Source organism: Poecilia reticulata, linkage group LG23, assembly GCF_000633615.1.
Source record: "Poecilia reticulata strain Guanapo linkage group LG23, Guppy_female_1.0+MT, whole genome shotgun sequence".
Classification (NCBI taxonomy): Eukaryota; Metazoa; Chordata; class Actinopteri; order Cyprinodontiformes; family Poeciliidae; genus Poecilia; species Poecilia reticulata.
This window is the reverse complement of record NC_024353.1, coordinates 17,060,519-17,086,269: the sequence shown is the minus strand read 5'-3', so window position 1 is coordinate 17,086,269 and position 25,751 is coordinate 17,060,519. Positions and strand designations below refer to the sequence as shown.

At 40.4% G+C, this 25,751-nt stretch overlaps 2 protein-coding genes and 1 long non-coding RNA gene across 5 annotated transcripts in view; 1 reads left to right on the top strand and 2 right to left on the bottom strand.

Moving 5' to 3' along the window:
- Positions 1 to 3,960: 3,960 nt before the first annotated feature.
- nfyba (nuclear transcription factor Y, beta a) lies at positions 3,961 to 8,723 on the bottom strand. 2 transcript variants are annotated; one of them, XM_008401509.2, is made up of 7 exons: positions 8,616 to 8,723; positions 7,151 to 7,244; positions 6,944 to 7,074; positions 5,674 to 5,871; positions 5,518 to 5,596; positions 4,956 to 5,038; positions 3,961 to 4,503 (listed from the first exon to the last, which is right to left on the bottom strand). In XM_008401509.2, the coding sequence occupies exons 2-7, from the start codon at positions 7,242 to 7,244 to the stop codon at positions 4,471 to 4,473; spliced, it is 618 nt and encodes a 205-aa protein (XP_008399731.1). In that variant the 5' UTR covers positions 8,616 to 8,723; the 3' UTR covers positions 3,961 to 4,470. The 2 variants fall into 2 exon arrangements, with proteins under 2 accessions (XP_008399731.1, XP_008399732.1); XM_008401510.2 differs by lacking the exon at positions 8,616 to 8,723 and adding an exon at positions 8,325 to 8,599.
- Positions 8,724 to 18,149: 9,426 nt separating this feature from the next.
- chst11 (carbohydrate (chondroitin 4) sulfotransferase 11) overlaps positions 18,150 to 25,751 on the top strand; it is a 74,298-nt gene continuing 66,696 nt past the window's right edge. Inside the window, exon 1 of one of the 2 annotated variants that reach the window (XM_008401508.2) lies at positions 18,150 to 18,395. In XM_008401508.2, coding sequence (XP_008399730.1) covers positions 18,293 to 18,395 — 103 coding nt within the window. In that variant the 5' untranslated portion in view covers positions 18,150 to 18,292. Of the gene's footprint in view, positions 18,411 to 25,751 lie in introns of both variants that reach the window. The other variant, XM_008401507.2, reaches the window with a different exon arrangement.
- Positions 22,209 to 25,302, bottom strand: LOC103459713 (uncharacterized). The gene is made up of 3 exons (XR_532797.2): positions 23,297 to 25,302; positions 23,087 to 23,161; positions 22,209 to 22,952 (listed from the first exon to the last, which is right to left on the bottom strand). It is a non-coding gene; the product is annotated as an uncharacterized LOC103459713 (long non-coding RNA).

The window sequence follows — 25,751 nt, the reverse complement described above, 5'->3', positions numbered from 1 at the left end:
CACACTGCCAGCGTCTTGCAGGTTCCAGGTACGCTACCTATGGGCACGCCCACCTCGCACAGGTGACTGGCATCAGCTATTAGTTCTCGGAGTCCACAGTGAATAAAAACATGCAGCGAAAAAACACTCAATAAAATCCACACTTAAAAAGTAAAAACAAATTTCTACTGTGTGACATATTTAGTTATGCTGCATTAACTAATTTGTACATTATTGCGGGAGAACTCAAAATCTATAGTGAGGGAACGCAAAACAAAAGAAAAACTCCCCATGTCCCATAAAGGACTCTGTAAAATCCTGATCCTCTGAGGCAGGATTCAGATTTTTAAGTCTCAAGAAACCAACCAGTTTCTGAAGAGTCGTGTATCCATTTAAATATGCCTCCTGTTTATTTATTTTCAGTGTTAAAGAGGCTGATTCTGATACTGATAGTGGACAGTATGTAGCATTAATCTCTGGATCTGTGGGTATTATAGTAAATGTGGCTGAATACAACACTTTGACATGCCACTGTCTGGACAAAGTGACTATATTTGGGGAATGACATAAATGTAAATCCTACGTTGATGACCTCACTGCACTGCTATGTTCTGTTGGGGAAACGGTGCTGGCATTCACAGCTGCTCCACCCATAAACCACCTCACTGTAAGGATTCTGCACTGCTAACTGAGTCACTTTAATATTTTCTCTGCTCATTTGTTTGATGGCCTAACCTCATTCTGCCCTGACTGAACTTTTCATCGTATATTTGAATCAGATTTATTGGTAAACTCCTCAGGAACCAGAGAACAGCAATCAGTTCCCTACATTTCAACGGTTGCTATGCCTTTATTCATGATGAGAAAATAACGTATTAATGTAAACAACTCTATGACTATTTATTGCTAAACATTTATTTGCTATCTAAAGTAATCACTTTGTTGTATGCTGCAAGTAATACATATCTGTCAAGAAGAAACACCTTAATTCATGGTTTTCATTTTCTTATGAACAACAATCTTCATCAAAGTTCTGTCTGTTCTCCTTTGCAATACGGCTGAGACTCCTTCAGTGAACTGTTAACCGATGACATCATTCTGAACTTCTCACTGATTGGCTGGGTTGAAATTCAACTGGAGAAATCAAGTTCAATGTCAGAAATCCCAATGAAGGGAGATGAGAATTGAGCAAATGTGTAGGGAGACGATGGCCAGGTTGAATACAAACCTTTCACATTATTATCTGTCAAGGTTTATAGACAGATCATCATCTGTCAGTTTTTCATCTATGCTCTGCTTTGTGTTGATCTTTCACATCAAATCCCTTAAATTGCAATGAAGTGTGTGGCTATAACATGGCAACGGGTGAAAACGTTCAGACGTATGGATACTTTTAAAAAGCGGTTATGTGATACGATTGGTAATCCATCAGGTAGGGAGGATTAGATGTGAGGAATGTGATGTGACTGTAATTCATAAAACTTGTTTGAGTCGTACATCCTTTATAGAAACAATGATGCTGTAACTGTTGCTGTAACGTTTAAATACTTCCATGATTTAAATGTGGGAATATATTCCAGTATGTGGCCTTATAGAAAAAGGTCATGTTGAGCTGTGCTCTGTGACATCCAGTATATTTAACCTGTATTGTCTTTTCTTATTTATAGTCTCACTAGGTAGACGGGGAGGGGGAGGTCAGAGAATGAGGATGAGGAGGCAAATGAGGAAGGGAGAAAAAGGAAAGGGAGGTGGTCAGGTTCTGTGTGTGAATCTATTTTTTTTTTTGGAGGTGATAGATGTTCTTGGGTTAATGTGTGTGTGTTTGTGTGTGTGCGTGTGCGTGCGTGTGTTTGTGTGTGTGTGTGTGTCTACTTGAATGAACATCTCTGTAGGCATGTGAAAGTCGGCTGGCAGACAGTGTGCTGTTTATTCACAGAGTGGGAGAGGCTCAGGAAACAGCCAACAGGAGCTTCCTGGGGAAAAGTCTAAGGGCCGATCCCTGAGCTTCTATAGGAGGAAATGAGCCTGGTGGGGCGGGAGCCTGACGGGGGCCTAACAGGATCTATGAGGGGCCTGACAGAGTCTGACGGGGCACTGATGGGGCTTTACAGGAGTTGCTTCCATAACTGGAATGCTGGAAGTGGGACCACCCACAGGAAACCTGATATTTTATATGTAGAATATATCAGAAGGAATTTATCGTCTCAAGAATGACAGCAGGACCAAAGTGAGGAGATACATGAGGAGCTACAAATGTTGAACTCCTGTACACATTCAATAAATTAAAATTAGAATATTTATTTATTTTAAGGAACTTAATCAGTAAGTGAAAAACACAGATGAAATCCTGAAAACCTTTATTTCCACTACAGCTCATAAAAACATGACATTTAAAATTAGAAACAGAAATGTGGATTTGATGAACAGTGTATTCAATACCTGTTTAAAGGTTATTATTATCAAAAGGTTTTAATCTGACAAATGAGCTTCATTGGAATATACAGTATGTTCTAGTTTATTGAATTTAGCCAGTGTTCCTTCAGTTCTACAATCAGCTCTCAAATCTGACTGAAACTCTTCTAGCAGATTATTACTCTTAATGTTCCCACAGTTCACTTCCACATACTTTTAAGACGTTTACATGAGAAATGAATAATTAGATGAAAGTGTTTTAATCAGAGTGTGTTGATCCACGGCAGGTTTCCAGAGTAAAGCTTTGGTTACAGAAACATTACAAGACTTTCTGTATCCAAACAGAAGATTTTATCACTTTGTGATAAAGTTCCTGAAATTAAGACTTTTTAATAATATTTCAATTCATTGAATGGGCCTGTTGTCATATTCATGAGAATCATGTCAGATTAAAAGTATAATTTCAAAATAACTTTTAAGAAGGCGTTAATCATGGTTTACACTAAACCCACATTTCTGCTTTTTAAAATGTTCTTCATTGGTCTGATGTAACATTTGAACACACTGAATAGCTGCTTGCAGAAAACCATCATAATCAAAGGCTTGAAAACATCAGTATGTTTGTATCAGTCTATGTAATTAAAAGTTTTTGTTAATTTTTGATTTCAAAATGTTTTTGATGATCTGAAACTTTTATGGATGGTGGAGTGATAAAGTCTCCAGTGGACCATGTTGACCTGCTCAGTGTGTCCTGCAGTCATCTCTGCTGGACATCTTGTCTAGTTTATCTTGACAAGTTTTGACCCAAGCAGCTGCTGTTTCAGAAACACCTTTCTGGAATTTTTAGAAACGTTATGCTAGGGCTGGGTCGATTTAACTTAGAATTAACATCTCTGAATTTTTCACACCTAATTCAATTTCTGATTTTAAGAGTTTTTTTTTCTTGCTGAAAGAAACAAATAGAAGTGACAGAAAATATTTTCAAAAATTGGCTTTTTTTTCCAGTCATCCCTTTTATGAGCTGTAAAACACATTTGTCCAACAAGATGGTAGGTAACCATGAGATACATCAGTGAGGAACCAAAAAATCCAGATTTTCCTAAAACTAAATCTTAAAAGACAAACATTTGATTGATAAAATTCACTTCCTGCCCAACCCTAAATGCTTAATTTAATCAAATATGTCAAATTAAATCATTTATGGTGACCGAATCCTTACATCCATATGCTCAGCCTGTTCTGTAGTTGTGTTAAATGAACCAATATGTAGCACTTGATGGAAGCTAAACTCCAACCCATTGAGCTTTTTGATTTTTATGACACAGCCACAAGTTTTAATACATTTTATTCACAGTAATATGAGAGAGAGCATAAGGTCTCTCTCATATTACTGTTAAAAAAAACAGTGAAATTAAAGGCCTTCATTCTCCTGATTGGGGGTCTTCCCTATTTGTACACATTAGGACAGCTGTGCACACTTTTTCCTTCCACTAAACATTCACAGACAGTGCTTAGATACTCTAATTTTCAAGGTAAATGACAGAAGTTAAAGAACGGACGCTTGAAAGATCACTTCTGAATTTTTATTCAAAAGGTTTCCATAACATTAAAGCACATGTGATCACTTACAAAAAGAGCTGTTGATCTAATGTGAAGGTGACAACGTGGCTCCTTCTGAACGCAGGTGTTCAAAAACCAGCCTGGACAGAAACCCCTCCTTTCACAGACCCACCCTGATCCTCCCCCCGAACTGAAACACGTCAAAAACGCTTTAAAGCAAAACACATTGATACACAAGCACAAACATAATCCAACACTAAACCAGGTAAGAGGACTAGTTTTTAAAATAAAGCCTTGCATCTCCCAGCTGACTTGGAAGTTCTCCAAACGTTTGGTACCTGACGACTAGAAACTACACACTCTACGAAACAGGTAGTGATTTCTCTGTACATGAGGGCTTCTCCGGATGCTTCCCTTCCAGTCGACTGGATGGCCTTTCCCAGCGGAAGGGTCAGAGGTCATCAGGTGAGCGTGAGCCCCGGGTAAGAGCCCGGCAGGAGGGCCTGGTGTTGGCGCTCGTCATGAAAACTGGATCTGCTGTACGGTGGGAATCTGAAACAGGTGGGAACGATGGGAACGGTATTTAATCCACTCAGCTGTTCCTGAAGGATCAGACCCAACTCTGGTTGGTTTGTACACACAGGTACTGCATTAGATGAAAGAGTTATGTCTTATTCACAATCATTATTTTTGTTTTGTTTGTTGCTATAAAACTATTAACCTACTCTACATCACATTCAGTTTTAGGCTTTTAATTGTTTTTTTTATGTATGTGCACCACTATATATTCACCATTGTGAACTTAATGAGTGAATCAACTGGACTTCATTGTCATAGATAAAAACCCCTGATTTAATATTGGTGGAAAGTTGAGAGGAAGGAAGAACTGAGGCGGAAACTGAATCCTGGGTTTTCATTACCTCTGAATCTACAGCAATAAATGTGTGAAATGAATCAATTTACCCCACATAGCAAAGATTTCAAATGAGAACTGGGGGCTGTACCTGTGGGTATGCGGTGGTGGTGTACACCATGACGTTCTGCTGCTGACCATCTGCTGTGATAATCCCAGCTGGAAGCGGATTGGCTGAGGGGAAAGAAGAAAAGTCAGAAAACAGGAGCATGAACTGGAAAACCTCAGCTGTTGGTAGGAGTGGGAGAAACAGACTTGGCCTTATCGTCTTATTTTGCAGCACCGATTTAAAAAAACTATTCATTACTTATCTTTTAGCTAACTGTATGGCTGCATAGTGCCACAAACAAAAACATTCTCATTTGGAACAGGCTTCATCAGGACACCACTTACTTTTAAAAAGGGCTTTCTGTCAATAAGTTGCACACACTAAATGCATTTATTCAGATTTTTGAATTTACTAAAATTTATAGATTTTTGAATTTACTAAAATTTATTGAGTGGAGAAAACGGTAAAAATTTTTTGTTTTTTTACTGAAGCTTATTGTGACAACAATGAATCAAAAGTCTCATCTTTTCACGATAAAAGATAACTGACATGATAAATGCCCTGCTCTAGCTGCTGGTCACCCAGAGGACAGCGATTCTCTTACCGAAGCCGTCGTCTGTCAGATCCTCACCCAGACTTTCTCCCACTGCCACCCCCGGCATCCCTTTCTCCCCCTTCATCGCCTGGGGGAAAAAAGCAATCTGTGTTACTATGGCAACAGTGAAGCGTTACCACGGCGGCGCTGCAAACGCGGCCTCACCTCTCTGAACTTCTGCAGGTAGAGCTTGAGGGGGTCGACGTACATGTCGAAGCCCAGCGTGGACATGGCGAACAGGATGTCCTCCCCGTTGATGGTCTTCCTCTTCTCCTGGTGGCAGCGCTCGCTGGCTTCCGACGTGATGAAGCTGATGAACTCGCTCACACACTCCTGCACACACTCTTTGGCGTCTTTAGCGATCTGTGGGTTGGAAGAGGAACAGAGACTCAGAGCTTCAGTGTCTGCTGCTCAGTAGGAACTGGACTGATCTGAAGAACGTTTCTGGAGTCGGTGGAAAATATCTAGACAAAAATGTTCTGATTTTTGACTGAATTGTTTATTGGGGACATTTTCTCTTTAAAGTTGCACCTCTGACTGAACTGATTCCTGCTTTTGTTTACTTCAAAAGCATTCTCATTGTATTTGACTTCAGGTTTCTATATTTTTAACATTAACATTTTGTACACAAGAAGTCCATCTCATCTTATCTCCCTCCCCAAATGTATGAAAATCAGCCACTGTCCTTTTCTATTCTGCTGACCGACCCGCTCACGTCTGTTGCCAACTTAAAAACTTTGTTGCTACATTTAGAAACTTTTCAGACAAAAATTAAATCTGTGTCGGCACACTAGGCTATTAATAGATCGGTGATCGGCCGGGGAGCTGCAATCAGTGCAGCTCTGCCAATGGAGATGAGCACCAAGGATTTCTGGACAGTAAACATCACAAGGAGAGTGATTGTCTGTCGCCCCCTGCTGGTCCAGGAGAATCAACGACTAGATGCAATCTGCTGGGTTTCCTTAAGACTGAAAACTCTTTAAGCTAATCAGAATAATAAACTGAACTTAATGCACTATTTGATAACTAGGATTAGTTGAGATATATGTATTAATGGATGGAATGACTTTGTAAAGTGCATTGAGGCACCGACTGCAGTTTTCTGGACGATCTTTGCAGATTCAGATTTCTTTGTTAGAAAAGTTGCTAAATATAGTGACAAAGTTGAATCAGTTAGCATCAGTGGAGAGACTTGTGTTAACCACTGAGGTGTAGATGTGACCCGGTGGGCTGAACCTCTCACAGCTGAGCAGAAGGTAACAGTGACTGATTTTCAGACCTTTGTGGGGAAAGATGAGATAAGAGAAGATTGGTTTCACTTGTATCTGATCTCCCAAAATGAAGGAAATCTGGGCTGATTTATCACGTGTTGTGAATTGGCGCAGCAGAAAGAAGCTGAATTAATTGGGTTCGTTTCTTCCCCTCCCTGACCAACCTTCCCAGTCTGTGGAACGGCGTTCTTCATGATGCGAGCCACATTAGCGATGGGGAGGTAGATGTCCTGCTCCCTGTAGTTCTCCTTGGTTCCGCCGTCTTCATGGTCATTCATGTTCTCTTCCCCATCATCTGCAAAGCACAATTAGACTAAATCTATCAGCTGTTTCATGAGCGAAGGGCTGAGCGAAAGCTTTGCTCCTCCTACCGTCCTGGGGGTGGAGAACATAATGACTGGACGCCATGTATTCTCCAGTCATGCCCAGCTGAGAGGCGTCTGTGGTTGAGCTGTCTCCGTCCATCTGAAAAAAAAAAACATACATACACACACTTTAGCAGTCTCAAGTCACACACCTTTACAGCCATGCTGGAATCAGTGTCTCATAAACATTTTATTGGCATCACTACACTTTCACTCAGGGCCAGCAGAGGTTCCAATGTGGCACCTGGAAGAGCTGCAACTCCAGTCCTGAGCAACACTGAGAGCTGTTATACAACAGAGGAGAAAACATGGAGCTGCTCTGAATGTTCTGTGGAGCGGCGCTGGGGCTTTTCTCCAAAAAGAGCATCAGACAACCAGGAGCACCACGCAGCGCTGCAGGCCTCACTATTAACATCACCGTTCATCATTCAACAGCAAGAGAAAAATATACAGACAAAAATATCACATAAAGAGCAGTTTTGCATGACCTCAAAATAATCTTGATCATCCAAAAAGCTGACTTATTAGAAAAAATGTCTCCATAAGGAGGAAAGAGGTAGGAACACATTTCTGAAAACGTTCCCCACCCGAAAATGTTGTATTTATTCTGGTTATAAAATTGACGGAATGATCTGGAATATATTCGTGTGACAAGATAAAGTAAAAGGAAAATAATTCTCTTTTTGGGGGAACATTTTCACATCTTAGTCTGACCTATTTAGTGTTTTCTATCGGACAAACTGAGTTGCTGTTTCTATTCTACAGTATCTGTCAAAGCTCAACAACACCATGACTAGCCAGTTGGGCATGTACCCAACATGGAATTACAATTAAAAAATCACCCTAGCAACAGGGCGCTCGACACATTTACTGTTGTCTTGGAAAATTCCCATCGGTTTTTTATTCTAGTTAATGAAAACATGATAGAGTAAGCTCTCTACAGTACTTAGCGCTGTAGTTTATTTGGAAAATTGTAGGTATGTGCCATAAAAAGACCCAGTATTTGTTGTTAGACTTAAAAGCAGTAATATGTTGTTTTGTGTGCTAGCTAGCAGCTGTTAGCCTGCTAATGTTAGCTCCTGAGAGGCCAAAACCCCTGAGCTAGCTTTGTTGATGAGACTGTCTCCAAAGAGCCAACTATTTTAGCAAATTAAAAAGCTTCTGTCCAATGGGATATTACCTTCTGAAGGTAAATTATTCGAGTACATAATGTTCCTCGCGGACGTTCTTATTGCAAATCCACTGGAACCCGCGTCTGCGTCGGCCTGCTCTTTGTCACGCACAGCAGAGAAAGACGTAACCAGGCCGGAATGTTTAACGCTTATTTTTTAAGTTTCGCCAAGCACAGACTTCCTGATGAGCAGCACTCATTCACTCAGACAACAAATGAAAAAATCAGGCAGTGACGGACATTTCCATTCGAGCTAACAAGCAATCCGTTAGCAATCATTGGCCGGAGCCCGGCACAAACCTGCAATGAAGCCCTGGTTGGTTACCTTCCTGAAGCGGCTGTTTGGTTGGACAGAAAATGGCTGCGAAACGACCAGTCCCAGCGCGGAGCCGTGGCTGCATTACCCCCGCTGGACAGCAGGGGGCCGTGCTGCATTCCAGGACTTCTTGTAAACTCTGATATTAGAAAACTGAAATATGAAAGCTTTTATTTAGTCAAAAAAGAGTTCTTTTTAGAAATAACGTGTAAAATAAAACGTTTTTCTGATTTTTTTTCATCGCACAGACAAAGGAGCTGAATAAAAATGACAGATACCATATTGAACATGATTTCTTTATTCACGTTTGGCTTTTAAATCCCTACTTTTAAAATAACATTTGAACGCACCTGCTCACGCCAAAACGTGTATTACTTTATTGTTTGATTCATTTTGTGAAGTATGATGTCAGATATAATTATTTAAAAGAAATATCTATAAAAGCAGAGTTTTATATGGAATAAAATTAGAGTTAATTAAAGCAATAATCTCTGTAATAGACTTCAAAGAAACACGTAGACAGTACAATCAGCGTCTTGCTGCTTGCGTTTTTACTAACCTGTGATAAATGATATAATTAAGCAACGTGCGTGTTAAAACCTATTGGACACTACCCCACAAATGAAAATTTTGAGATTTTATATTGAAGTATTTTGTCACTAGATGGCGCCATTATATTTTAAAACCTTGAATCTTTAATAGTCGAAGATTTTCTTAAAATCCTATATTCATATAAAAAAATAGAACATTGTTAGGAATTCAGTATTTTGATTGAATATTTTATTAAATTCTTGACCTTTCCCTTATAAACCAGTTCATTGCAGTTTGCCATGTTAAATGTGATTGTTTTTAAAAGTTTAAATAAAGCTGCCATTAGCACAACTAATCTTAAAAATAAATTATTTCATAAATAAGTAAAGCTCTTTATGCTCAGCAAATCAATTTATGTGAACATCATTGAATTTATAACTGAATTTAAAAAAGGCTATATCCAAACAATTTATACTTACATGCATGTTTATTGGTGATCTTTGAATCTGCAGCAGTGTTCATACCAGATTCCACCATTGTAAGTTTTGGTCTGGGCAGTAAATGTTGCCGGCTGCAGACACCCACATCTCTGGTGGAAAAATGACCGACTGAACCAATATTCATCAATCACTCCATAAATCTGGCCTTAATGAAAGATTGATGAGAAGAAAGCCATATAACGTCCTATTTACATCTAATCAGACCAGATAAAATGGATCTATATACAATAATAATGCCTTGAACACACAATATGCTCAGTAAAACATGGCAGCATCAAGCTTTGCCTGAAGAACTGAGACCCAGTTGTAAAGGTTCTCCTACCAGCAAGAATGCAAATGCCACACTTTGTTGTTTTATGTCACATAAAATCCTAAAAACATACACTGAAAATAGTACTTGACATTCAGTAATTTAGAGGTCTGCCTTTCCACTCTGTAATCTCTGGAGTCTTCAGTCAAGTTGTTGGCTCAGATTAACTTTATGTGATTCTTTATAATAGTGATGAAAATTCTGCGAATGAATTAACATATTGTTAATGTGTAGCTAGAGATTCATGACACCACATGAATCTCTAGCTACACTCTGAAAGGTTGTCAGGTTCCACATGCCAAAAAAAAAAAAAAAAAGGTTGTGAGCAGCAGCAGACGACCTGGACTCAGGACTGACTGTGTGACAAATGTAAGCATTGCTTCTGAAAGTGAAAAAGGGTAGAGGAGCCTTTCAGTTTTGCATTGGTGTAACAAGCCAAAGATGATTTTTTTTGTCATATTGGAACTGTTACTTTTATTGGTCCAGCTAGCGGTAATCACTCATTTTTACTGGCAACCAGAATTAATTTGACTTTAAACCTTTCTCCTGTGGGCTTTAATTAATAAAACCACAAAATAATCTTGTGAGCTTTAATCTTACTCCAGGACTAAATTGAGTCTGCAACTACTTTCCATCATGACCAAAAAGCAGATTTTGGTTAGTCTATATTTAATGACCTTATTAATCCCAGACCAGCACAAATCTTTGTCTGGGAACTCTTCCCAAAGTCGGATCTATAATCAGAGAGCTGAACCAAAAGCTCCAGTGAAGACTCAGATGGGAAAATTACTAGAAAAGAAACGATTCTGTGTGATTTCATACAACTCCAGGTCTCACTGCATCTGTACAGCTGTTTGAACTGCTGGTGTTGGAAGTGATTGGCTGCAGACAACCAATTTTGTAAATCAGTTTTCTCAGAAACTGACCCTAGTTATTCTTGCAAATGCTGCAAAAACTACTACATGTGATATCCATCTCAGGGCTGCAGGAAAAGGGCGACGCCGTAGTTTTAGAGATCTCACAGCTCATTCTTGACATCCTTCAGGGAAAATTTTTTTTCTCATGGGACAACTAAGGTTAAAAATGTAATGTCAGCGTGATTTATATGAATAGGTTTGGTTTCCATCTCTCTCATTCCATTTTTAAAGCAAATAATGACTGAAAACCTAAACATAATGATTCTCATTCACTACCAGGTATCAACAACCCAATCTTCTTTCTCTTTTGCTAAAAAGTGGCTCTGATGGTTTCAGTACATTCTACTTGCAGTTTTAAAGTTTGCAATCTGCAAAACAACATGAGTCCCACCTGAAGTCGAAATCTCAAATCAGAAAGTCAAAGGTCACCGAGCAGCATCAACGCTTTGCAGCCACTGCAGGCGTGTGAAAGTTGCAGGTTTAAGCGATTTAATAACCATTGTTTCAGTTTGTGTGCAGATTCTCTCTGCTTGTGATTCACTTCCTGTTCTTCTCATTTCATTATTATGGACTGTGAGTTTGGGTGTTTGCAACAACATCACACTATTGACTAGGGGACATTTAACCAGCAAAACACCATCATTATGGCCGACCTGCTCAGGAAATGTGCTCCCTGCAGAAGCACAGCTCAGATAATTATCATAATAATGAGGTTTATGGTAATAGGATGATCTTCAAGCCAAGTGTAAATGAGATTAAAGAGCAGATCTGGGAATGTTGAGAAGGACACTACTTAACCTGTATAAATATTTAATTTTTCTCGTCTCAGTCGCTGTGTGACTTTTGCCTCAGGAGGCTTGGGGTTGAGAAGCAAAGTGCTTATCCTCGACCCCATTGACTCCTCTTCTAGAGATGCCAACAGGGTGAGCTTGCTCCTCATCAGTCATCTCATTTCTTTTTTTTATTATTGTTTCTTTTGTTTTCTCTGCTCTTATCGCCTCCAAAACTGGGTATTTGGAGTTTTAAAAACATATCATTTAAGCTGGAGTTGTTACGGTTCAGAAAAACTTTACAATCTACACAACATCCTCCCATTCATGCACACATTTACACACTGTTAAAGTGGTGAGCTACATTGTAGCCCTGGAGCAGTCTGAAAGAGGGGAGGCTGCCACACATCAGCGCCACCTGTTGGCCTCTGACCGACACCAGCAGGCAAGGCGGGTCAAGTATCTTAACCATGAACACAAAGTTGGACTGACTGGAACGGTTTAGGGTTGGCAAAAAATGTCTGGGTTATGAATGGAATCAATACAAAGCTCTCAGACGGATGGAAGTGTGTGTATGTGTGCGTGTGTGTGCGTGTGTGTGCGTGCGTGCGTGCGTGTGCGTGCGTGTGTGTGTTTCACCTCTGCTGTTTTGACTGTTGTAGAAAATAAAGCAGCTGACATTCCTTCACCACGTACTGTAAGGCTGTCCTCCCCCAGAAACAGATGTCTGCTTGTTTTCGGGCTTTAATTAGTCCTCTTGCCGTGCTGGCGCTTTGGTGATGACATGTTTATTGACATCCACTGTGACCACTCTCTGAAGGTGTGTGATATGTCTCTGATCACATTGTGACACTCTTGTTCTCTAACTGTGAATGGGTTAGAAATGCTTTGGTGCTCTGGTGTTATGTTGGATGAAAGAAACAAGCAAATAATAATAATAAAAAAACAATCCAGGTTGCATTTGTTTTAGCTGCTGAGCTGATCTCAAACGATGGTGACATCCAGCTGGAGCTGCAGTCAGGGAGATGCCATCCTGGACCTGTAATGAGCACATTTTGGCCCTTGTTAAATTTAAGCTTAAAATCTGTACTTGACCTAGTTTGTAGGACTGATTGTATGATTGATGAAAGCTAGCCGAACCACTGTGGCCAGCAGAGTGTTGTGTCATTTCATATTGTCACCTTCCTAAAATAATGGCAAAATTTACTTTTAAAAAAAATCATCACCTCTTTCTTTCCAATAGATGTTTCAGGCAAAAAAAAAACAACAAAACTTTTGGCAAAAAGTGATTTAGGAAGGTCACAATATCTGGAGACATGCTACTAAACATGTAGTGAAGTGATGGTATTGGACACACGCAAATCAAATTAAGGACTCCCATCAGGGTCATTAGCATAACACACTTTAGTAACATAACAGCTTTTCCTCCTTGGATGTGAGTTCACATTGCAAAGGCCTGGCATATAATTAAAACACACATAGAAGTTATTTTCAGAGTTGACTCAAGATAGCACCATTTTGCAAATTATTACTAATAAACTAATTTTTCTGTTATTTCCCAGTTGGCTTCATGAGAGGGATTATACTGCAATCACTCATGTTTCAGCTGTGCTTTGTTTCATTTCTACAGATGGAAATGTGCCACACATGGTGGTTAGATGATACAAAACATCCGGCTCACGAGAAGAGAGTTTTATGTGTCACTTTTGATGCGTCTCATTTTGAACATTGTTTTTATCCTGAGATCGACGGGGTGGAAATCACAGTTTTCTGCTGCGTCTCGCCTGGGTTCGTTACTGTTCTGTGGCCTCAGTGTGTTGTGTGAATTGTTTTTCATTTTATCTCAGCTGAACTGAACTGAGTGACAGACCAGAATTTGATATTTTTGCACAAAATGACTTAAGAACTGAAAGCTATTTCTAGCTAAACTTAAAGTCCCAGAGAGGAATTTCTTTGGACATAAGGACATATGAGGACAGACCTCATTTGACACAAACCCAGCAAAGGCCCAGCATCTTCACATCGAGGGGAAACAGCTGAAGGCATCATCCTGCTGTCAGACATAGTTACCTGATGCAAGGAAGCAGGAAGGAGTGGAAACGGTTTGCAGGTCAGTTTGCCTGGTGAAATCTGACAGAGGAGCTTTGCTGCTGACAGACGTTCTGTTCTGTCAGAGAGAAACAAACCCACAGGCCTCCGGCTCAGACACAATACCACAGTTTAACAGAATGTTTGATTAAAATGAATCAGATTTATTGTTTGAAAGTTTATTGAAATATCCTGGATCTATATTTAGGCATTAGGCTGGGGATCTTGACAAGCTTCTTTTATGTTCTTTGTCATCCTCTATCATGAAATCACTTATCACATGAAATCGTGCCTGATCTAGTAAATTTAGTGTCTCAAATAAATGGAGGATTTAAGCCCTCCATCCCCCCCACCCACCACAGATCCACGCTCTCCATTTACCTGTTTGTCTCCTGGGATTCTGCCGATGGTAACAAAAATCTTAAAAACAAAAAAAAAAATGTCCACATTACTCTCCTTTGTTGAATATCTCAGCGTTAGACCTTCTTTTTCTAAGGCAGATATTCTAATTAAAAAACTTCCAAGGGGCTTTTTCTTTTGGCATCTGCTAAAAAAATTCCATTAGAGTGCAGCGCTGGTAAAACCTTGAGCACGGCTCACAGCAAGGTTAACATTTTACAATGAGGTCCATCCATCAATGCCCACTGCCCTTGGATAGCGTTCAGAGTGTAGGTGGTCATGCAGCTGAATGTGGAGAAGATTTCAAAACTTTAGTAGACACAAAATTCATATATGCACTCATAACATACATAACCTTTGTTCACAAGGGAAATGTGAGGCTCATAAAATGACTGAAAACCTGGGTGTCATTTTGTTCTTTGTTCAATAGAGGAAACCCAGAATATCTGACTGAAGTTTAAAATGAGCCTAAATACTAAGAAAATAGTATGTCAAATTCCAGATTTGAAGAAAGTTAAATTGGCATTTTGCAAAAAAAACATAATTCTGGTCAACTTAACTGACCTAAAACAGAAAAGGTCTAGTCAGATCTTGAGGGAATATGGTCTTTTACATTGGCTGGACTAAGAATTTTTTAATAAAGTTAATTGCAGGTTATGTGATTAATTAAATGTAATAAATCACATTTTCGATTGTAAACTAGACATTACCAGAATAATTTACATTTTAAATTCAAAAACCATTTTTGTTGCTAAATCATTGAATAACCAGAATCTGTTATTTTGATTCTTTTGATCAGATGTTGTATTTCATTACCTCTCTGCTTAAGCCGCTACTCCGAGCTGAAGCAGAAACGATACTTCAACGTTTTCCGTCATCTGACAAGTAGCAAGTCTACTCCACTTTATTCACCAAAAACGTTTTTTTTTATTCACCGAAAACTGTTCTGTAATCTGGAACGTTCGCTACGTTGAGCTCTGCAGTTAGCCGCTTTATCTCACTGCGAGAGACAATTGCGTCATGCGTCACGGGCAAAAGGTCAAAGGTAACAAGGTGACCAGAGGGCTTATTATGTTGTACAAAAAAAACAACAACAACAACAACAACAAACTAAACTAATTTGACCAAAAGGGCACTTGGGGGCAAGGAGCAAAAGGGGCAGGTGCTCAAGCACCCCCACCCCCATCCTCTGCGCATGCCTGATCTAGAAACACATAATCTACACCAAGATAACACATCACTTTGTCTAAATGGTACAAAGATAAAATGGTTGAACTGGATATGAGCTGATTCTTGCAGTGATGAGGTCTTTGCCGTTAATAATGCCTCATGCTGATTTGGGCTACCAGACTTCTTGTTTGTGAAGCCCGAATCTGAAACATATCAGCAGAGACATTCATGCTGCAGAGCAGCCAAGTGAACGGAGCCGTTATGAAGGGTCAATTCAGTTTCTTATCAACAGGAGTCAGACACAGTGCCGAGTTGTTGCTGTGACTGACAGCTCATAACAACCACTGCAGCTCCTCTGTGCTGCAAACCTTTTCACATCCTCTGCTTTGTATGTGAGGTTTATGTGGAACAAATGTAGCGAGGAACAGCAAACAATGCAACAGAACAGAACATTTATTATGACTGGCTGAAGTTATTGGGAAACTTTTTTTGTGTCTACTCTCGGTATTGTCCTCTTGCTCATTTTCTGAATTTCCTCACATCCGTCTTCATCAACTGGCAGAAACCAGGAGATGGCTGTGAAATTACCCCAAAACCCCAGCAATACTGCAAGTAGAAGAAATTGCTGTGGAAAAAATTTGGGATAAATGAACTACTATATGTTTAAAGATCCATATTTAAACTTCAGTAGGGTAAATTGATGGGAGAAAACGGAAAGACTTTTGCTTTGTCTTTGAGGACAAAACCCAAAATGTATGAAGGAAACATTTTTACACAGCATTTCCTTTGCTCATGTACTAAAATACAACCAATCAATCATATCTGAAAGTAGCCCATATTTTTAGCAGCTGGTTCATAAATGTAGGTGTATTTTTTGTCTCAACTCTGCGTCTTCTACCGAGACTGAAAGCTGGAAGTTCCTCTGCTGTGGTTAAATAGTGACGACCAGTCCTGTTGGTAATAATCAATAATCATTATTAGTTTTTCTGTCACGTCTTTAGAACATGTCCACGTACAACACATGCAGCTCTGAAACCTGACACCTTCAGGTCAGCTCACTTCGGTTCGTCCGCTGTCTTTCATTCATCTCAGATTGGGTTGCTGAAGCACTCGGTCTAGGAGCCAGGGAAACCCACAACTCTGTCTCCATGGTAACGCCTTCCAGCTCTTTCTGTTGAATCCCAATGGTGTTCTTAGGCAAGAAAGGGTTCAGTCCCTCCAGTGTGAGCTGGGTCTGTCCCAGGATCTCCTCCCGGTGGGATGTCCCTGGAAAACTTTCAAAGGGAAGCTCCAAGTAGGAATCCAAATCAGATGCACGAACGCTACCAGCTGACCCTTAGCATCCACCTCATTTAGAAAACACTAACCAGCCTCCAGTTACCCAAGTACTCATGCAACACACATATATTCCACATCAAATGTTGTGTTAAACTAAATATGTTTAACACAACATCAGAAATACCCACCAGTATTTTTGTTGTTATCTGCCGCTGCTGCTTTCTGGAATCTTTTAGTCAAGATCCAAATCTCCTGAATTGGAACAGAGACAGACCAGTTAATAAAGAGCTTTGGGGATTTATTTTATTTATTTTTTGGCTTAACTCTTTTTTTCCCTCTTGATCGGCAATGGTCATGTTATCGTAGATGAAGCTCCAACTCGTTTACCCACGCCCTGCTCCAAACTCCACCTCTCAACGACACATAAAGATACTTCAACTTTTTCAGGTTGAACACATGATATTTTAATGTCTTTGCACTGGTTACCTGATCAAACTGGAATTCATTTAGTTCAGGTTCTTGCTGTAAATACCACCAACGCTGCAGGTTGGTGGTATTCTAACTATGTTTTTATTTTCTTTTTTTTTTACTTAGCATAAGTCTGTTAAGTCGATCAATGAAGTTTCTAAAGACGCCATAGAGATATCAACAAAATGTTAATGTCAATTTAAATGGTAAAAATTGTGAGTGATAGCAGCAACACATTCCAGTCCAGGTTGCCAGGAGACGGCCGCTGTGTCAGCTCAGTCCTCCTGGTTGTGTCCAGTATCATCCTCCTGCTGCTCTAGTCTGTCTCTGAAAAACATCCTTGCAGTGTTCTGACAGCAGCTTGGCTCGCTGCTTTTTAATTAATGAGCCAAGCCAAAAAACGGCTAAAACCAACCTGATGATGAGAGTTGCCTTTGATTAGTAGTAAGTGGAACATCGATCAACTTATCTGATGTATATTTACTTGATGTCAAAATGTGATGGTTTATTTTAGTTTCATAGTTGGTGACTGTGTGATGAAAAACACTTTGAAACGTCTTGATGCTGAAATGTTCTAAACTTGATTCAACTCAGACAATAGTTCATGGGTTTTTTTCTCCACATTCTGTTTCTTGTTTTTCTATTTCTAAATAATACAGTGTAACTTCCAGAACTCTGGCAGGTAAATAAAGTAAAACAGGTTAAATGTTTTACTTTACTTTGTATCTTTACGGCTTAAGTAATAATTTCATCCATTTAGAAATAGGTATTGGAAATGTTCACCTAATAAGGAAAAAAATAGTTTCTGAGCGAGCAGAACCTGAGAGAGAGAAAAAAAAAGAGAGAGAGAGAGAGAGAGAGAGAGAAAAAGAGAGAGAAAAAGAGAGAGAAAGAGAAAGAGAGAGATAGAGAGAGAGAGAGAGAGAGAGAGAGAGAGAGAGAGAGAGAGAGAGAGAGAGAGAGAGAGAGAGAGAGAGAGAGAGAGAGAGAGAGAAAGAGAGAGAGAGAGAGAGAGAGAGAGAGAGAGAGAGAGAGAGAGARAGCACATGTGGACGAGCTCATTTCCTCAGAGCAGGGGGACGGACACCCGTCCAGCAGCGCCGCTGTGGTACGGTCCAAGCTGGATGCGTTTGGCTCATTGACCGGCGAACAGTCCTCATCAGTACCAAGCAGAGCCCCCGGAACTTCCCCTTGGTCCCCCCTCCCGCAGCCCGCAGCCTCTCCGTCCTGATGAAGCAGACTCTGGGCGAGCTGATGAGGATGAGCAGGATATGCCGGATGCTTTTTGCCACTTGTTTGGGATCCTTTATTTTGGTCATCTTTTATTTTCAAAGTATGTTCCAGCCAGGTAGGAGCTTCATGTCTTCTTTCTGTTACTCTCCTGTGTGTTTACAGCTGTCTGTGTGTGAGGATGCGTGTGTGTGTGTGTGTCTGAGAGAGAGTGTGTGTGGCCTCTTGGCACGCTGACACGTCGATGCTCGGGTTGTACAGTAAAGCAAGCGGGTGAGTAATTATCCCGCTTGAAGGCGCAGATCGCGGAGCAGTTGGTGTGGCGCATCCACAGCGCTCGTTGCGCTGTCTTGTTGCGCTTTTGTTTGCCCTTTTGGTTGCTGAAGTGTTGGAGACGGCGCGCTGTGATGTGGCCGGACTTGCTGCCTCTCATCAGACAAGTGGCATGGGGGCATGCTTGCGCCGGGTAGCGGAGGACAGCGGTGAAGGAGGGAGGCTTTGTCCTTGGTATAATGAGAGAGAGGGAAAAAAAAACGTGTCTTGGCGACGGGAAGCACTGCGGGGAGCAGCGGCGGAGCTGTGGCACCGCGTGGGCACCGGATGTGACCAAAGGAGCGCAGACTGAGCGCTGATCACCACGGAGAGTCTGTCTGGGCTTTAACTATCCCCGGGGAGCATTTAGGGATCGTCTGTTCATTCTGATGTGAAAAAACATCACAACAAAGGGAATCCTCTCCGAGGCAGCCCGGAGCGGGGGAGCTGGAGGGGAGCGGGGGGTCGTCTCTGTGGGGATTTGTTAGAATCGGGTTTAAATTGGGAGCTCTGGTTTTGTGTCTTCGGTTGAATCCACGCCCCAGTACGGATCAGGTACAGCGAGGCGGCGTGGCTTTGAGCTGAATGGAAGAAGGCGCTCGGACGCGCAGAACTCCGGCGCACATGGCGGCTTCCCCGCTACACAGTTACTCCTCCTTACAGTTGGAAATCAGTTGAAAAGACTTTATTGGGGATTTTTAAAGAAATATAATTAAGTCTAAAAAAACATAAAAAAAAATTAAAGGCTGAGCAGGTAACAAACGGTATAACTGTAAAACCAGAAACCACGTAGGAACAACAGAAGGTTCTGCTCACATGAGACAGTCTAATAGAAAACCATGGCTGAGCATCACTGTGAAACCTGATGGTGGTGGCAGCATCATTGCAGGGGAAGGGGGGCGGTTCTTTTCTTTATCAGGAGCTGATTTGTTCATGTGAAGAGGGGCGGGGCTAAATACAGAGTGATCCTGAAGAAGAGCCGGCTGACTGAACACCGTACATGTCAAACATAGAGCTACAGCTACAGAGCATTCGATGTGTCATAATGGCCCAGTCAAAGTCCAGACAAATGTGGCTCTTTGGTCTCCTCATGTTGGCTCCTGTTTTTCCAAAACTCTAAACCTGAATGGTATTAATTAAGAAATTAAGAAATCAAGCGATTTCTCTTGGTGTTTTCATAACATTTCTTTACAGAAAGACTCTAATATTGTCTGCAAACATTAAATTTATTGTCCTTTTTTTAATAAAAGTTGACGGCCCTTTGATCTAAAACCTTTAAATTTACCATAAAAACAAGTTTTTGTATTTTGTACATTTGAAAACATGAGAGTTTGGATTTTCTTCAAAGGTTTATCCAGTTTATTATTATTATTATTATTATTATTATTATTATTATTATTATTATTATTATTATTATTATTATTATTATTATTATTATTTCAGAGACTTTATAAAGTTTGCTGAACTCCCTCAAATCTTTGGTGTCCTTCCTTCCTTCCTTTCTTCCTTCCTTCCTTCCTTCCTTCCTTCCTTCCTTCCTACCTACCTCCTTTTCTCCCTTGTGTTCTTCTTCCTTTTCATTTCCCTTCTTCCTTTTGAAGGGAAATGAAAAGGAAGAAGAACAGAAGGGAGAAAAGGACATGAGACTATACGAACTATACGAATACTATACTGTATTTGTATAGTTTCCTATACGAATTCAGTATAGGAAACTGTATTCGTTTCCTATACAGTTTTCACCAGCAGAGTGAAACCTTCTCCTCCTGCTTTCAGAGCGACGTTGTGATTCAGTGTGAGATGAAACATGACATGACAGCAGAGAACAGAGGGACATTTCAGGCTCCACGGTGTGAGACGGAGCAGATTTGCTCCCACAGATCCAGGGAGATCCAGTGTGTGCAGATCTACCAGTTTTTTTTTTTTGTTTTCTTTTATGACTCAACGGTTTTGCCGCTGGCAGCAACAGTCACTTATTATTTCTAATCCCTTGAAGGAAAATCACCATGATGCTGTACTTTGGGAGAATTGTAGTCACTGGGGATGACTGCTACTGACTGGTAAAACAGATTTTTTGTGGTTGAGAAGCTCAATTTCATATTATTAAGACATTTAAAACACTATTTCCTAACTTAAACTGTAAAAAAGGGCTTGTTATAACAGCATAAATTACTGTAGTAATGGCCTGGCCTGTTGACTTTTGGTTTTCTTTTGGCTGATTTTCACTTTTTAATGTGGCTAAAGCACATAAAGTAGGAAAATGTGATTTTTGATCAAGGTGATTGGCTGATCACCAATCTCAGCCAATCACACAAAAATCCGCTCATACTATACATCTCTAATGTTAGCCATACAGTTCTACAGTTACCTAATCTTAGCCATACTGTTCAGTTTAATTATAATATTGTATAATTTCCCTGTTTTACAAAGACTGCCAGGAATATAAGGAAGAAAACAATATATTTTTTATAAATTTACCCAGGACACACACAAGCAACTGAAAATAATTTTATAACTGCTGCGACCTTCAGCAGTGAGACGTTTCCTTTGTTAAACATATTTAAATTATCCTCCAGGGGAGAATTGATTCTAAAATTGAACTTAGACTCTATGAAGTCGCTCTTGAACACCCCTGGATCTGGCTCTCAGGGGTGTGCCAATCTTTACAGACATTGCATCAGCATCGACACACACACACAAACACACACGCACTTTGTACACACAGGTCACAAAGCTGATGTCTTACTCAGCGATGATAGGGTGCTCCTCTCTGATTCCAAAGGAACCGTCCTCAGCAGGATGTTTGCGCAGGAGTCTGGATTTAAACCCGGCACCATGTATTTATGCTTTATTATACTGGTGGCACTGGGACCATAGAGGAGTGTGTGTTTAGTGAGGTTTACTTCCCCTAAAACTCTTGTTCCTGCCTCTGTCATTGGCTATTTGCCTTTTTTGAGAAAAGACTTAATCACCCAGCGAACTGCTCCGTCCTGACTCCACTCTGTCCTTCACTCTCCGTTTTGGCCTTTGTCTGGGGGACAAACACACAGCAGCACCGCTGCCGTCCATCAGATGAAGTGTCTTGCAGAGTCTCTATGGTTGAGGCATGTTTGGCTGGCCTGGGAATCCTCCTCGGCCCCCCAGTGTAAACTCTCACCTCTCTCCCAGGACCTCCGGGGTCATGACCTCTTGTAGAAAACACAAGCAGGTTGGGTAGGAGGGGGGACAGAAATGCCAGTTGGCTAATTTGAAAGCAATTGGGACTTTTTATGGTCAATGCTGTAGAATAATCTCTTTTTTGTCACTCCTAAATGTTTGTTTATGGTGAAATCAGTGTTAGCTGATAATACTAGCTGGCAGTGATTCTTGAGAATAGGGACAAAACAGGTCCTATGGATAAAGCACAAAATTTGAATAAAATATACACAAAATATAATTTTTTAAAATATCTGACTAAACTAACCTGGGTCATGTGAGCACAACAATGTATATTTCTCTGGTGTTTGCTGAATATTTTTTTTATTTTAAACATTGTAGTCGGTGGCTGGTGCCTTTAAAATCCCTTGTCCAGGAGCAGAACTCAACTCAGGAGAAACTAAATTAAACTTTTACAAGAGTCTCCAAGTACACAACAAAATGTATCTAAGAGCTAAAAAAAAAAAGTGGATTTTGCATTTATATCCTTGAAGAAAAGAAAGAGAGGAAAGAACTGGATTTGGTAAGAAACAAAATCATTTAATGACGAGCCGGCCCATGCCAGTTCGGAAATAAATCCAAGCATTTTCAGAAAACCTAAAATATTCTGCTCCCATTTGCAATCCAAAAGAAAGGGAATCTGGAAAGGCATTAATTGGACTGTGTGACTGGCAGTGGAGTGAGAAAGCACACGTTAAAAAGCAACGCCACCTGACAGTAGTCTTTCTTGCTGCCTTTTAAACACTGATTAATGAATGTGAAATGCAAAATGCTCGTTAGGCCCAATGAGCCGGTTCGGTTTCAGAAGACAAGCTGCAGGTGGCTGATGCATCTCCTCTGGCGTGGCTGATCAGTGGAACAGAAGGGATTCGTGTTAAAAGGAGATTTTCACGCCTGCTGTTATACTTCATCTGAATGGTCCCGCTTGTTTAGTTTTTAGCTGCTACTTGCTGACAGCTGTGAGAGAGGACCTGTGTTCAGTCCCGTGTCTCTGCGCTCCCTCTGGGCTTAAGGTCACTTAGTGGCTGTGATGGATCTTTTCTGTCTCATCAGTCGAGTCTCTGGTCCTTTAAGGTATTGTAGCTCCAGAGAGCAGCACAGCTAATCAGGCAGTTAGCTCTGCGGGTTGCTTGTTTTGTGTCTTTGTGAAGGGCCACTGGGGTAATTTTGAACCATGGTGTGTGTATGTGTGTATGTGAGAGAAAGAGAGAGAGAAAACAATGGCAGCTCAGTTTACCTTGTCTTTTTTTCATCTTGGGTCTACAAAACTGCCGCAAAGTTAAAACTCACATTTCCCGTCTCCCCAAAAGCCGCCGCGCCTCCAGAGCGGTCAGTCAGCTGCAGACTTGACTGACCGCGCTTTGTCTGTACAAACAAGGAACTTTTCAGATGGAAATACGGCAAGATATTCCGGGTGGAGGAAAGAAATAGGGGGAAAGACTTAAAAAACAGCAAAATTCTCCAATCTGGAATTTCTAAAGGAAACTTGAAATTCCTCACCTCCTTTGGTCGGCGGTGGCAGAGTCAGCTGGAGCTAATGCAAGGAAAACACGCAAAGTTGCAGCAATTCAACTCCAGTATAAGAACCTGTAATATGAAGATTCAGTCATTTCTTAAGCGTCGATTTACAACAAATGTCATATAAACTAAAATTGGTTCCAACTATTGTATCTGGTTCTGGTGTTTGCTGACTGACCGATCAGTTTTATCTGAGGTCTGACCTTCCAGGTCTAACTCAGATTCTCACTGTAACCCAACAAAACAAAAGAGTAATGTGCTCCTTTCTGTTTCATTGAGGTGAATCCAACAGCAAATGAAGGAATTAAACTGTTGAGAATAGTAATTATTAATAACTGGGAAACAAAAACTTGCTTATATTGTAGATTTTGCTGTTTGAACTTTTTTTTTGTGGACGGCAATTATAGTGAATTCACACTGTTTCCCAGAGGAGCCGTACTATATGTGACCGGCATAATAATTTATTTTTAGCTTTTATTTTTAGAGCAGGTTTTGCTTTGTGAAGCTCTGACTGTATAAAATGTAAGAAATATTACAAAACCAAATGTTCAAATATGCTTTTTCAAAATGCATGACTTAAAGGTATATTTTCTACAGAAGGAGTTAATTTGTCTCTGTAAAAACCCTTTACAGTATTTACCCGACCACAGAAGGAGATTTAAGGAAGTTGTTTTGTTTTCATAATTGCACTGATTCCTGCGCACCTCTCTCTGACAGTTTGAGTCATTGTCTCTGAGCCCAGCTCATTTCCCGGCCTGTTATGTATCTGTGTGTGTATTGTGAGAATGAATCCCGGATGTCCTGTTTGTGTAACCTTAGTGCTGCTGTCTTCCTTCCCTGCTCTGCTGCTGAACCCCAGATCAAACATCCAAAACATCTGCTGTGTCCTACTGTGACTTTAGTGACCACAGTCAGTTTAGGACTATAACCCACAAATAAAATATAATTGTCCAAGAAAGCCAGTGGCTAAAAATAAGCACTTTGCTGTTAGACATAAACTGGAGTGATTCATGAAAAAAAGTGTCTCCATTGCAGTTTTGCGAAATACACAAAGTTAGATAATGCTGAAAACTCTCCTCATCCCAGCACCAAAACGTTTTGTCAAGCTTTGTCAAAGCTGGTGTGTTTCTGTTAAGCAAAGTTATTTTTATAATTCCGATTTGCATAATTTGAAATTACAAAAATAAATTGGCTTAATGGAAAAACGGCAACACCGAAAAGGCTAAAATTTTCCGACAAAACATTTTGCAATAGGATGAGGTGGTTTGTTCAGCCGCATCGAAGTTGGTGTATTTCACAAAACTGAAATGGAAACATCTGGATGATACTACATGGCATAAATGAGAAAGAAGACAAAAAAGCAGGAGGATGATTGTTTGTTTTGGGGATTTTCAATGTGCAGCTGACTCCAGCCGAGCTCTCGCAGCATCACAGTTTATAAAAAGTTGCGTGCCATTCCATCCATTCATCATTTGATGTTGAATCAACAGCACTTGTGGAATACCCCTTCCCCAAAACGCAGCTCATGTAGCCTCTCCCAAGAAGGCGGGACTTGTTGTTCTAATGCCTGAGTCAGACACTGAGCTCTCCTCTGATTGGTTGATGATGAGTGCTTAGCATCATGTCTGAAATATAAATATTACTCTTGTAACTGTTTACATCTGTCGCTGCCGTGCTTTTTAATGACTTATCACGTGACAAAGCTTATACGTGTGATTTTAATTTTATTTCTTGTTTAATTCAAACAACGTAATTTCAAAATTGCGCTTTTTAGCACAATATTGACAGAATATCGACAAAGGCTGGCGGACTTTTCAAATGGAAACACAGCATGTGTTTTCTTGTGCATGAAGACGGAAATTTTGAAAAGGCCTTCATTACTGGGACTATTTTTACTTAAGTAACTAGCATAGCACTTTAAAACTAAAACTTTAACTAGCACTTTATTTAGCGCTGCACATTAAGCATAGATTTGCACATCAATAACAATCTGCACAGCTGCCTGTGAGGGCAGGATAATTGTTACCTAAAATAAAGAAGGGCTGCCGGCTAGTAAAACTTAAACAAATATTTGTGTAGAATCTGTTAAGTGTGGAGGTGCTAAGCTGGAGTGACTCACCTGTCTTTTCTGTGACTCCTCCAGGGTGTTTGGACAAACACTTCCCCGGGGATACAGACACCATTTATAGGTTCTGGAAGAGCCCATGGAAAAGTGGGGCAGGAGGGGAATTGTTTGTGGTGGTTATTGTTTCATAATGGTGCTTATGGTGTAAGGATAAAACATTAAATATTTGTATTTGGTAAAATGCATTTTATTTCTACAGATGGTAAATTGGTGAAGTCGCCTGTGAATTAAAGGTGGTTTGGTTCTTCACAGTTGAGACCATTTGAGGCTGCAGTTCTACCTTTGGTTTGTTCTTGATGCTGTTCTAGAGAT